Source organism: Sarcophilus harrisii, chromosome 4 (assembly GCF_902635505.1).
Source record: "Sarcophilus harrisii chromosome 4, mSarHar1.11, whole genome shotgun sequence".
Classification (NCBI taxonomy): Eukaryota; Metazoa; Chordata; class Mammalia; order Dasyuromorphia; family Dasyuridae; genus Sarcophilus; species Sarcophilus harrisii.
Genome location: NC_045429.1, coordinates 31,159,242 through 31,173,372, shown reverse-complemented (window position 1 = coordinate 31,173,372; position 14,131 = coordinate 31,159,242). Strand labels below are relative to the sequence as shown.

At 46.7% G+C, this 14,131-nt stretch overlaps 1 protein-coding gene across 2 annotated transcripts; it reads left to right on the top strand.

Moving 5' to 3' along the window:
• The first annotated feature begins 2,831 nt into the window (after window positions 1-2,831).
• Window positions 2,832-13,378, top strand: TMEM125 (transmembrane protein 125). Of its 2 annotated transcripts, XM_031969290.1 has the most exons (4): window positions 2,832-3,029; window positions 9,372-9,608; window positions 11,664-11,758; window positions 11,946-13,378. In XM_031969290.1, exon 4 carries the CDS (start codon window positions 12,100-12,102, stop codon window positions 12,775-12,777), a length of 678 nt encoding a protein of 225 aa, XP_031825150.1. In that variant the 5' UTR covers window positions 2,832-3,029; window positions 9,372-9,608; window positions 11,664-11,758; window positions 11,946-12,099; the 3' UTR covers window positions 12,778-13,378. The 2 variants fall into 2 exon arrangements, with proteins under 2 accessions (XP_031825150.1, XP_031825149.1); XM_031969289.1 differs by lacking the exon at window positions 9,372-9,608.
• The last annotated feature ends 753 nt before the right edge of the window (window positions 13,379-14,131 follow it).

Genomic DNA, 14,131 nt, shown 5'->3' with positions numbered 1-14,131 from the left:
CACTTACCATCTTCTCCCCTCCCTACCACACACTCCTAGAGAAAGCCATGTGACCTTGATGACTGACTTGATGATGTGAGACAGATAAAATAATTGAATCTCTGTTGAGCTCTCACCACTACCCAGAAGCCTTTCCTTCTCCCATGATTGACTTGTTTTCTTATCAATAGTATTTTATTTTATATTTAGAAGAATTTCACATTTAACCTATATCAGGTTATTTGCTATTTGGGGAAGGACAGAGAGAGAACAATTTGGAACACAAGTTTTTGCAAAAAGTGAATGTTGAAAACTATCTTTGCATGTATTTGGAAAAAATAAATACTATTAAGAAAATATAAAAGATGCTAAAGACAGCATTTTATTTTTTCCAGACACATGTAAAGATAGTTTTCAACATTCATTTTTGTATGTTCCAATTGAGGGAATGCCCATCAACTGGGGAATGGCTGAATAAATTGTGGTATGTGATTGTCATGGAATATTGTTGTTCTGTGGGAAATGATGAGCAGGATGCTCTCAGAAAAAAACCCTGGAAAGTCCTCCATGAACTAAAGGAAAGTGAAATGTACTGTATACAAAGTAATACAATGTTCTGAGATGACCAACCAACTATAAATGACTTTGCTAATCTTGGCAGTACAATGATTCACAACTCTGAAGAACTTATGATGCATATTCTCTCTCTCTCTCTCTCTCTCTCTCTCTCTCTCTCTCTCTCTCTCTCTCGGGATTTTTATTAGGGTTGGAGATCTATGGTTGTTTTTTTTCACATGACTTTTATGAAAATATTTTGTATAACTTCACATGTGGTTTCTTAATGGGGTTGGGATAAGGGAGAAAATCTGGAACTCAAAAGTTTAAAAAATGTAAAAATACTGTTTTAAATGTAACTGGGGAAAAATATTAAGAAAACAAATTTAAATGAAATGTTCCAATCTTTTGCTCCCTCCTTACCTTCCCCCCAGACAACAATCTGATATAGGTTATATACATGTACATTCTTTTAAACATATTTCCACATTTGTCATGTTGTGCAAGAAAAAATCAGTACAAAAGGGGAAAACCACCAAAAAGGAAAAGCAAACTAAAAAAAGGTAAAAATACTATGCTTTGATTCACATTCAGTCTGCATAGTTCCTTCTCAGAGGAAGATTGTCCCTTTCACCCAAACTCCTAGGAAGCTTTGCCTAGCCTCCATTTCCTTCCCTCAAGTTCATTGCTCACGTTCCTCCAATTGAGCTTCCAGCTCTGCCACTGCATGGGAGTGCTCACTTCTGGGTCACCACGAGCTCAACCACCCCAATCAACAGCATTTCTTCAGTCATCATTCTGTTTGACCTCCAGCTTTTCAGATGGCTGTCTATACTCCTCTCCATCCCTCAGTTTCCATGATGTTGCTCCTCCTGGTTATATCCTGCCCTATCAAGTCGGTCTGTCTTTTTTCCCAGCTCCTCCTCTGCCTTGCTGTGCTCTTTCACTTGACGTCTCCTTCGCCCACGAGCTCTCTGGGATGCCCCCCAGATCTATGTTCCCAGCCCTCTTCTCTTTGGAGCTCTAGGCTCACACTTTCTACTGGATATCTACATTATGATTAGACTGTAAGCTCCTTGAGGTCAGGGAATGTGTTTTTGCCTTTCTTTATGTCCCTAGAGCTTAGGATAGTATCTGAACCTAAGTCTTCCTCACACACCTGCCAGCTCAGCTAATTTGGCCCTGCTTGTTCCCTGAACACGATTCCTTCATGGACAGACGGACACTGTGCCTTTGCCCGCCCTGGCCTCCTCTCATTCGGCTTCCTTGAATCCCTGCCTCCTCTCAGGGGCTCCCACCTAAATCTCGGGGAAGGATTTGTCTGTTGTGCAAGTCGCATCCATGCGGGCAAGGACTGTTTCAGGCTCAAACAAACACTCAACGGATGGAAGTGAATCGACAGAAACCTCAGGGCTTGGCAGAATTCAGACTCCTCTCTTCCATCAGGATCTTTCGGCCCAGAGCAAAATCCCAAACCAAACCATTACGCCGGGCGCCCCATGAGACCTAAGATGCTCCCCAACCTTCAGATTTAAACAGCCCAAAGGGACGGAGCCCAGAGAAGAGCTGGGGCCCGATGGGGGATCTGGGGGCTCATGCTGGAAGTCAGGAGGTCTGGCTCAAAGGTGCTAGAGCAGGGGAGGAATGTTGGGTAAGCAGTGAGAGGCGTGGAGCTGGGGTGGGAGTTTGAAGGCTGTTAGAACACCTGGGAGGGCCGGACCAGGGATACAGTGGCCCAGGGGCTGTTAAAGAGCCATGGGGGTATCCGGAGGTCTCTGCAGGGTGAGCTTGTGATGGAGGCAATTAAAACACCTGGGGCTATGCTGGGAGGGCCCTGCTGGCTCAGGGGGCATTAGACTGGGGGCAGTTAGAGAGCCGCAGGTCCCTGCAGAGTCAGTGCATGGAGGGTTAGAAAGAGGCTGTGTGATGGGGGCAGTGAAGGGCTGTTTCCGAGGCTCCGTGGGCATGGGGCCTCAGGAGGAGCAGGTGGCCAGGCAGCATTCCTTCTGCTCCACTTGCATCCTGTACCACCTGTACCACATCCTCCCCCACCCCTCCTCCTCCTCCTCCTCCTCCCCTCCTCCTCCTTTTCCTCCTCCTCCTCCTCCTCCTCCTCCTCCTCCTCCTCCTCCTCCTCCTCCCTCCTCCTCCTCCCTCCTCCCTCCTCTCTCCTCCTCCTCCTCCTCCTCCTCCTCCTCCTCCTCCTCCTCCCAGGGCAGGTTGGCCCTGACTAGGAGGGATCCAGTTTCCGGTAAGCCCTACCCAGCCGGGGAATGTCCCTGCCCAGGTCCTACTGGGAGGACAGGAGGCGGGCAGGCAGAGCAGCTGCAGCCAATCCAGGGCAAGGCCCAGGGACAGGAAGGGCTAACCTGCCGCTTGCCCTGCCTCCTTCCTAGCTTACCTGGGGCCGGTAAACAGGTAATCTGGCTGAATTTTCCTCGGGCTTTTGGCTCCCTCCTTCTCTGCTGCCGTCCTTGGAGCCCATGGACCCGCAGGTCAGTTCTCAGCCTGTGTCCCCTTGGGCTCCCACAACTGGGGGGGGGGGGGGGGGTAAGCAGGAAGCCAGCATACACCCTGCCCCCACCTCTCCCTGAGCTGGCCCTGTTGGGCCGCCAAATAACGAAGTCAGAGGCTGCCCTGCGCTGGCCACCTTCCAGGGCCTGAGGGGTGACGTGTGTGGGCTGCTAGGGACAAAAGGCCCGAGGTGGGCCTCTAAAAGACGCACCTCCCCGGCCCCAACACCCAAGGGCTCTGTCCTGGGACTCCGGCCACCCCCTTCTCAGATGAAGGGCCCCTCCACTCTGGGACAGCTGTCACCGTGCAGTTTTTTCTGACATTTAACCTCATCTGGCCTCCTGGAGCATTCCCCCAAGACTCCCAATTCTGCCCGCTTCCCTCCTCCCCTGGGGACTCCTCCATGTTCCTAAAGACAGCACTCGTGTCCCCCCGAACCTTCTCCAGCCCAAACACTCCCAGGTCTTTCTACCCAGCCTCTGCCAGGGCTCCAAGCCCATCCCCATTCGGCGGCCATCCTCTGGACAGTGGGTCAGTCAGTAGACATTGATTTAGCACCTACTATATACAGGGAGCTGTGTGAAGGGCTGGAGATGCAAAGAAAGGAAAAGACGCTCCGGCTTCACAGACTCCCCTGTTTAATGGGGCTCTTGGCTTATCCAGGCCCCGCCTAAGTCATGCCACCCAGACCTGAGGACGGGTCTGGTGGGGGAGAAATGGTGGGATCTGCTTCCTCTTCAACCACCCAAGCAACAGATTCCCTTCCAGATGATCCAAAACCATCCCTTAATAAGCAAGTCCAGATTTCTGCCAAGGACCCAAGGGAGGAGGGTCCAGAACTGGAGCACTCCCCACTTTCCCGAGGTCCCCCCGCCCCGTTGCCATGAGACATGTCAGGCCAGGAGTCTTGGCCACTTAGTGGCCATTTAGACTTTCTCTTCCTCTTACTGCAGACAGGGCCCCCTTCCTTACTCACAAATCACAGGCATTTATTAGGCGCCTAACCAGACTCCATTCTCTAGCAGCCTATCAGCTTGTGCGGCTTTGCGCAAAGTCTAAGACAACAAAGTAAAGAGTAATTGTGTTGGGCAAGATGGGAGACCCGGACCCCTGGGAGCCCGTCTGGATTTGTCCTGGGAGAGCCGTTCCCATGTGGGGGAAACGGCCGGTTCATAAGCACAGAACCCGGAGACGGAGGAACAGCGAGAGAGCCAGTGGCTCTGGGGTCTGGGATGTCGTCTGTGTGGCTTTAAATGCCAAACGTCGGGTTGTGTATGTTTTATTGATGACTGGGGGCTACAAGCAACAACAAACAGAAAGGGGGTTGTCCAAACCCCCCCACCCCCAAGGAGGGGACGCTCTCCTGGCAGTCTCCTCTGCTCTGGGACAGCCAGTTCTGATTATTAGGCCTCTGCCCTGCTCACCTTCCGCCCCCATCAGGTTCCTGGCTCTCAGAGCAAACAGAACAGGACTGATGTCTTCCACCCTTCCGGGCCTTTGGGGACAATTCACACCTTCCTTACCAAGTCTGTCTGTCTCTCTCAATCCTGGATCTCCTGTAAATTTGCTGAGCATGCTCTCTCTGCTTTTATCCAAAAATTAAATTTAAAAAATTTAAAATTAAAAAAAATTTAACTGATTAAAAAAATACAGCACAGGGCCAAACAGAGATCCCTGGCGTGGCCCACTGGAGATCGCCTGCCTTGGTCACATGGAACCGTTAACAATTACCTTCTCTTTGAACCTGGCCAGCCAACAAGTTCTATGTCCACCTGACTGTGTTATCAGTTAATCCGTATCTCTCCACCTTCCCCACAAGGATAGCAGGGGACAGCATCTATTCTAACATGCTTAACATATAGTGGATGGCCTGCCATCTAGGGGAGGAGGTGAGGGGAAGGAGAGGAAACACAAGGTTTTACAGGGATCAGTGCTGACAATTTTTCCATGCAAATGTTTTGAAAATAAAAAGCTTTAATTTAAAAAAAAAAAAAAAAAAGAATAGCATCTGACATTTCATCAAAAGCTTTGCTAATAACTAAATCAATTGCAGAGCATTCCCTTCTACTAGTACTGAAGTTACAGGTCAGGAAAGGCAAGGAGATGAGTGTGGCCCAAAGGGGGCGCCATCTTTTGAATGATTTTTTAAATTCAAGTCAAGCTCACTGGCCCATAGTTTGCAGTCTGCTCGCTTCTTCTTTTCTTGAAAGCAGGACGTTTCCATATCCTCTGATCTATCAATATTACTAAACCTTCATTCAAAAGAGGAAAAAGACTCAGAGACACAAAAAAATTATAACCTAAAGAACTGGAAGCTAAAGGGGGTGCCCATCTCTCATGGTGTGATGATGTCATGAGGTCTAATTTGGCCCCCAAATGGGGGGCAGCTGAGTGGTGCAGCGGGTAGAGCACCAGCCTGGAAGTCAGGAGAGCCTGACTTAGACCTCAGACACTTAACACGTCCCGGCTGTGTGACCTTGGGCAAGTCACTTAACTCCAATCGCCTCAGTAAAAAAAAAAAGAGAGAGAGAAAAGAAAAGAAAAAGAAAAAAAAAGAAATGACCAAATGGACAATTTCAGAAGAAACTGAAAACACTTTTATAAACTCATGCAGAGTAAAGTTATCAGAAGTAGCAGGATAATTTATGCAACAAAAGCAGTCCTATAAGGAAGAAGTTTGGTTTAGCTTAAATGACTTTAGGATTCTAATCACCATAATGATAAACCATTATGCCGGAGGACGGGAGCTGACACACACGTCATGAGGTGATGCACTCAAAATGAGACTCACGTGTTAGGACATGACCCATGTAGAGACTTGTTTTGCTGAACCATGCATTTTTGTTCTGATTGGGTTTTTATTTTGTTCATTTGTGGAGAGGGGAAGTGGGAAGGATGAATAATAATTGCATATAAAATTTTTAAAAGAGCAGAACATTTACCTGTTTCCAATCTTGTCACCTCTATTCCATTTCCCATGATTTTTCAAAGATCACTGACAATGGCTTAAACGTTCCCTCTTCCAGCTCTTTGGGGATCCAAGGATGTAGTTCTGAACCTGACATTCATCCAGGGTAGCTGAGAGCTCTCTCCCTATCTCCTTAATTATCTTGGGTATCAATTGTGTTTGTTCTTTCCCATCCAATATATGTGAAGTAAATGAGAGAGGAATCAAAATGACCCTGAGGTCATGAGCCCAGGAATTGGGAAGATGGTGGGAAATTTTCCAACAGAAAAGAGAATTTCATTGGACGAAAATTCCAGAAAGATCACTAAAGAGATCTGTCCCTTTTCCAATATGGGCTTCGACACTAGATGAAGGGAGGGCTGCGGAGTTTATTTACATATTAGCAAAGTTTTGGATGAAATGTCTCATGATATTCTTGTGGAGAAGATGGAGAGTTTGGGGCTAGATCCCAGCTTGTGAAACTGTAGGTCACAACTCTATCGGGATCTCATAACTGAATATGGGGGTCACGAAATTATGACTTACTATCAGCAAATGGTTGATTTTATACCTATCTTATATATCTATAAACCCAGGATCACATAAGAATTTCTCAGGGGGGAAAAAGGGCTGAGTGAAAAAAAACTTTAAGAAGCACTGGACAAAATGATAGTACAATCAAATGGATATAGACCCAGTTGGCTGGCAAGGGTTAAAGACTAAATCATTGTTAATGGCTCCATGTTACCACAGCATGAGGTCTCCAGTGGACCACCTTTATTACAAGAACCATGGCAGGGGCAATAATGAGCTCTGGTTTTGGACATGTTGAATTTGATGCGTATCTGGGACATCCAGTTCAAGATGTTGAAAATGGCCAGTCAGTGACAAGGAACTGATGCTCAGGAGAGCCTAGGGCCAGATATCTAGATCTGGGAATCTACTTTCTAGAGATGATAATTGGTAATCATCCAGTAAAAGTGTAGCGAAAAGCAAGGGCTCAAGACAGAGCTTTGGGGGACATCCACAGGGAAGGAGCGTGATGTAAATGAAGATCTGGCTAAGGAGACCGAGGAATGGTCAGTCTAGTTGAAGGCAAGCAAGGAGAGGGCAGGGTTCCAAGAATTCAGATAGGAGAGGAAAAGGTTATCATGTGTCAAAGGCTGCAGAGAGGACAAGAAGGATGAAGATTGAGAAAAGGCCATTCAGTCTGCTGATTAAGAAAAATCACAGGGGCAGTGGATCAAGCTCTGGCCCTAAAATCAGAAACTCCTGAGTTCAAATCTGGCCTCAGACACTTAATGCTTATTAACTGTGTGACTCTGGGCAAGTCACTTAATCCAAAATGCCTTGCCACTCCCTCCATTCCTTACTGGTAATTCTGGAGAGAGCAGTTTTGGTTGAATATTGAGACTGTAAGCCAATCTGGAAAGTCTGAGAAATGAGTGAGAGGAAAGGAAGTGACAAGTATAGACAGCTTTTTCTGAGATTTTGTGAAAGGAAGAAGAAATATAGCTTGAGGGAATGGTAGGGTCAAATATGTTTTTGATTTTTTTTCTAATTTAAGGGAGAGATAAATAGGTAGGAAGCAAAGAAATAGCCAAGAGACTCCAATTGAAAAATGGTCAAAGGATATGAACAGACAATTCTCAGATGAAGAAATTGAAACTATTTCTAGTCATATGAAAAGATGCTCCAAGTCATTATTAATCAGAGAAATGCAAATTAAGACAACTCTAAGATACCACTACACACCTGTCAGATTGGCTAAGATGACAGGAAAAATAATGATGATTGTTGAGGGGATGGGAAAACTGGGACATTGATTCATTGTTGGTGGAGTTGTGAACGAATCCAACCATTTTGGAGAGTAGTTTGGATCTATGCTCAAAAAGTTATCAAACTGTGCATACCCTTTGATCCAGCAGTGTTACTACTGGGATTATATCCCAAAGAGATTATAAAGAAGGGAAAGGGACCTGTATGTGCACGAATGTTTGTGGCAGCCCTTTTGTAGTGGCTAGAAACTGGAAACTGAATGGATGTCCATCAGTTGGAGAATGGCTGAATAAATTGTGGTATATGAAAATTATGGAATATTACTGTTCTGTAAGAAATGACCAACAGGATGATTTCAGAAAGGCCTGGAAAGACTTACATGAACTGATGCTGAGTGAAATGAGCAGGACCAGGAGATCATTATATACTTCTACAACAATACTAGATGATGACCAGTTCTGATGGATCAGGCCATCCTCAGCAACGAGATCAACCAAATCATTTCTAATGGAGCAGTAATGAACTGAACTAGCTATACCCAGAAAAAGAACTCTGGGAGATGACTAAAAACCATTACATTGAATTCTAATCCCTATATTTATGCACACCTGCATTTTTGATTTCCTTCACAAGCTAATTGTACAATAATTCAGAGTCTGATTCTTTTTGTACAGCAAAATAATGTTTTGGTCATGTATACTTATTGTGTATCTAAGTTATATTTTAATATATTTTAACATCTACTGGTCATCCTGACATTTAGGGGAGGGGGTGGGGGGGCAAGAGGTGAAAAATTGGAACAAGAGGTTTGGCAATTGTTAATGCTGTAAAGTTACCCATGTATATATCCTGTAAATAAAAGGCTATTAAATAAAAAAAAATTTAAAAAAAAAAAAAAAAAAAAAGAAATAGCCAAGAGACATGGGAGATTGAAGATTAGATTGAATGGAGCAGGATTGATCATGCTTGTAGAGGGGTCTGCCTTGACAAAGAGAAAAGTTGCTTCTTTTTTTTTTTTAATTTTCCCTCCCCAACTTATTGAGAAGGCAAGAAATGTGATTCCCATTATACATAAGAAGTTATATAAAACATTTCCACATGTTATGTGGAAAAAAGCAATAAAAATAAACATTTTAAATGTATTAATCTGCATTTAGAGATCATCTGTTCTGTCTCTGGAAGTTGATAGTATTTTTCATCATAAGTCTTTGGCATTGGCTGGATAATTGTATTTAAGAGTAGCGAAGTCTGTCAAAGCAGATTTTCTTTATACTATTGCTGTTGCTATATACAATATTCTCTTGGTTCTGCTCATTTTACTCTGCATCAGCTCATACAGATCTTCCCAGGTTTTTCTGAAAACCTCTCCTTCATTTCTTATACGTGGATTCCATCAAAACCATATGCTACAACTTGGTCAGCCATTCCCCAATCGATGAGTATCCCCTCAGTTTCCAATTTTTTGCCACCACAAAATAATTTTGTACATATGGGTCCTTTTCCTTCTCCTTAGTATCTCTGGGATACAGACCTAGCATTGATATTGTTAGCTCAAAGGATATGCATAATTTTATATTAAAAAAGGACCATTTTTCAGATACTGGAGTGAAGGAAGAGCTGGTAAGGAGAATATGTCAGGGAAGTGGAAGATGAGCAAAGAGGAAGAAGAGGTACCTTAAGGTGAATGGTCTCAATTTTCTCAATAAAGAGATGAAGTACCGTTTTCAGTTGAGAAGTGGAAGGCTGGAAGAGAGAAGAGAAAGTCAGAAACAGCCATTGTGGAGAGAGGACAAAGCAAAAAGCACAGCAAGAATCAGAGGATTGCCTTGCTATGGTAAGGACACAGTTAAGATTAGCTAACAGATTTATAGTGGACTCAATCATTACAGTCGGGTGACTTCCTTCTATTTCGTGGAAACAAAGAACAAGACATGTGAGGATAGAAAGCAGTATGAAGGTGAACCAGGCAGCTCCAAGATCAAGATTGGAAGAGAGGAAAGGGAAGCAATAGCAAGGGAGATGCCTAGGGAAGGGAGGCAATTGTGAGCAGACAAGATGGCAAGGGGTAAGGCAGAAGGAGAAATGGAATGCTGGGAGGTTAGGATCATTTAGAGGATTTCCAGACTTTGTGAGCATTTGTGGGGGATAGTAAGATGGAAGAGGTAATTATCCCTAGTTTGTAAAAGGTAGAGGCATGGAGGTAGGGTAGAGAATCATGGTAATTGATGAGATTGGGGAACTGGAAAGTGAAGGCATTAATAAATTTTATTTATTTATCTATTTGAACCCCTCCCCCATTATTCAAAACAAAAAAATTTACATTTTTTTCTAAAATTTTTGAGGTCTATGTTCTCTCCCTTATCCTCATTCACAATTAAGAAACCACTTGTGAAGTTATGCAAAACATTTACATAAAAGTTAAGTAGTGGAAAAAAAAAAACCATAGATCTCCTACCCTTATGAAAATAAAAATGAAAAAGGGAGAGAGAGAGAAGGAGAGAGAGTAAGAGAAAGAGACAGGGAGGGGAAGAGAGTGGGGGGGGGAGAGAGAGAGAGGGGGAGAGAGAAAGAGAGACAGAGACAGAGACAGAAAGAGGGGGAGACAGAGACGGGGTGGGGGGAGACAGAGACACAGAGAGAGAGAGAATATGCTTTTCAGTCTGTATTCAGACACAATCAGTTCCTTCTCTGGGTATGGAGAGGATTTTTCATGGAAAGTCCTTCAGAGTAGTCACAGATGATCGCACTGTGGAAAATAGCAAAGTCATTCACCACTGATCATGACAGAACATTGCTATTACTTTGTTCACAGTACATTTCACTTTGCTTGAGATCGAGGAGGTTTGTTTTTTTTCCCCAAGAGCATCCTGCTCATCATTTCCCATAGAATAATAATATTTCATGATAAACACACGCCTCAGTTTACTGAGCCATTCCCCAAATGATGGGCATCTGGTGAGGGCATTTGAGGGAACATCAGTGTGTATATTGAAGTCTCCTAGTATAATGATAGAGAGCAAGGGGGTCAGGAACCAAATTCCTCATGCAAGAGGAGAATATGATTTGGGAGCTGGGAGATACATGTTAGCATATGGAGTGAGTGGCAGTTCTGGCTTAGAGGAGAAGCGGTTTCTGAATCATGGCGACAGAAGTGAGGCTCTGGAAGTGGCAGTGGGCAAAGACAGTTTCGGTTTCCCCATGGAGAAAAGCGTGAGAAAAGATGCAGCCAGTGCTAGAGCCGGTGGCCGGGGAGGCTGTGTCTTGGTGAGGAACAAGATCTCGGTGAATGACAGAAAAGAAGTTGTTCTCAAAGTGTGGTTGGGGGGTCCCTGGAAATCCTCAAAGCCTTTCAACGTCAAAACCCTTTTTATAATAATAGTAAGATTTTCATGTTGAATATAACAAAAAGCAATAGATAATAGATATAACACATAGATAAAAGCCCTCCGGGGCTGGGGATATCAAATTTTTAAGAGTGTAAAGAGGGACCCCAAAGTCTGCGAACCCCTGGGTTAGAGGAAGAAGCCTGACACAAAGCCAGGTTTGTTGGTGTATCGGTGCCTTCCGAATGCATCCCTCCCAGGGCAGGGCTCTCAGGGATCTGGGCACCCGGCTCTGTCCCTTACTGATCCGAAGCTCTAACCCCCAGGTCCTGGGCGGGCATGAGGGACCCAGGCCTGGGGGTGACTGCCAGGCGAGCTCCTGCCGTAGGTGGGGACGGTGACGCTCAGGGCCGGGCCCTTCCTTTGGATGAGGGAATACCAGGAGCAGCGCTGGGTTCCAGATCCTTGGGGGCTGAAGGGTTACTCGCAGCCCCACGGAGCTGGTGGTGACAAGAGGCAGCTGAGGTCATGGGAGTGGCCTGGGGCTCAATGGGCCTTTGTTCCAGGCGCTGCTGGGGACACCGCTGGGAGCCTAGCCTTGGAGCTGTCCAGAGAGGAGCCCGCTTACCATGAAGGAGCCAGAATGCCGGAATCTCAGAAGGTGGGAAGGGGCTCCAAGAGGGGGAAGAGAGAGGGAGGCAGGGGCGTTGTTGGGGGAGGGGGCTCCAAGAGCCACAGGGAGGGGCTGGTGAGCAGAGGGGACAGAGAGCTTCCCAGGAGCGAGAATCTGGGGGACGTGGGCACCTCTCAGGAGCCTCCGGATCTCACAAACGTCTCTGTCTTCCTAGGGGACAATGGCTCTGCTACAGACTGCAGAGGGACTCGAGCCTCAGGGTCTAGGCCCACTGTGGGCAGCCATGAGCTAAAGCCCTGCATCCCCCAAGTCTCCCTGGACTCTCCGGTCCTTTCTAGCTCTGAAGTGGCCGCGGCTGCGGGGGACAGATGGCCCGGCTGGAAGCGGCCCCTGGCCTGCCCCTGCCCGGGAGTGTGGCGGGGGCCCCAGACGTGCTGGAGGAGTACGTGGAGCTTTGGTGGTCGCAGGAGCCCCGGCGAGCGGCCCTGTGCTTCTCTGTGGCCGTGGGGCTGGTGGCCGGTTGCGGGGCGGGCGGCGTGGCCCTGCTCTACTCCACCAGCAGCCGCTCTGGCGAGTGGCGGCTGGCCATGGGCACCGTGCTCTGCCTGCTGGCCCTGATGGTGCTGGTGAAGCAGCTCCTGGGCTCGGCCGTGCAGGACATGAACTGCATCCGGCAGCCCCAGCACGTGGCCCTGCTGCGCAGCGGGGGAGGAGCAGACAGCCTCGTGGTGCTGGTCAGCGGCCTGGTGCTACTGGTCAGCGGCCTTGTGCTGGTCAGCCTGGCGGCCTTCCCCGTCGCCGGCCCCGGCCCCAGCCCCAGCCCAGCCCGGCCCCTGGCCACCATGCTGACTGCAGGCATCATCCTGGGTGTTGTGGGGGCCCTCCTGCTGCTGGGAGTGCTGCTGTACCAGGCGGGCATCGGAGGCCGCTGTCTCCTGCCCACCACAGGCGCGGGCTCGGGCCGGGGCCGGGGACTGAGGGGCAGCAGCATCTTCAGCATCTCCGGACGGTTGCCCACCACCCCCAGCGTTGCCAACCTCCTCTGACCGAGCCCTGGCAGCAGCCAAAACCCTTATGACTTTCATGGTGCCCTCTGGGTCCAACTAGCGGCCTCTGCCCTCCACACTTCCCCCCAGGCGAGCTGTGCCAAGAACCACCTTCCTAAGCATAGTTCTGACCTTCATCACTCCCCAAACTAGTGACTTCCTGTTACCCTCAAGATCAAACATAAAATCCCTTCATAACCATTCTTCTTCTTATCCTTCCAGTCTCCTGAAGCCTTATTTTCTTACACACATCCTTTGCTCCAGGTACACTGGCCTCCTTGCTATGACTTAACTACAACATTCTCATCTCTTTACTTCCATGGTTCTCACTGTCTCCCATGCCTGAAATGCTCATCCTCTTCGTCTCCATCTCCTGGTTTCCGTCAACTCCCAAATAAAATCCTGCCTTCCACAATACTAGAATCTTTCTCCTGTGGATGACCAGCAATTTATCCTATCTGTAGCTCCTTTGCACAGTTGTTTGTGTTTTGTCTCTTCCTTTAGACTGTAAGCTCCTTGAGGGCAGGGACTGTTTTGTTGTTTTGTATCCCCCTGTTCTTAGAATATAACCGATATTTAATAAATGCAAGTTTTAACTGACTGACTGATGGAATCAGAACCAGGGAATAATATATGCAGTGCCTACAACAACATAAATGAAAAGAACAATCGCCACAGAAATTTAGAAAAGTGAGAGGTTGCAACTCATGATTGGTTGGCCCTGTAGAAAAAAATGGGAAAACACAACTGATGCTTGTCTGTGCATAAATCGGGGTGATGAGTATGGGACACCGCATGACTCAATATGCTCAGTCACTTTTACTAAACAATTTTTTGACCTTTATTCTTTGTTATGTGAGATTGTACTCTGGGGAGAGAAGGGGGAAGGGCTGGATTTGTAAATGAAGGTGATAAAAAATCAATAAAATTAAATAATTAATTTAGAAGGAAATAGGACAATAAGTGTAGTTGTAGTCAACTGGGCGTTGACTTGTTGCTGCTCAGGGTGGTGATTACCTGAATAAACACAGCAAGCAGCCAGTCTCATTGCTACAGGCTTATTTCATCTCTCCAGAGGTCAACTCCAGTCTGGGGCACAGGGACCTCAGGTATCATTAGCTGCAATAATTAACTCTCTAGTTGGCTCTGCCCCCTTCTCAGCCTGAGCTAAGTAAAAATCTGTCCCTTGTGGGTTCCCTCCGCCATCTCATTCTCCAACCATGTATTTATTGACTGAGATCAAAGTTCTTGTAAATGGTGAACATTTTAGTAGCAGTCTCAAGTAAAACAGGAGTATGAATGAGCAGTTAAAGGAACAACTTCCACTTTCAGGCCACTGTGGTTATGAGGGGTG

Coding starts and splice junctions, on each gene's coding strand:
- TMEM125 (XM_031969289.1), top strand. CDS start 12,100: ATGGCCCGGCTGGAAGCGGCCCCTGGCCTGCCCCTGCCCGGGAGTGTG.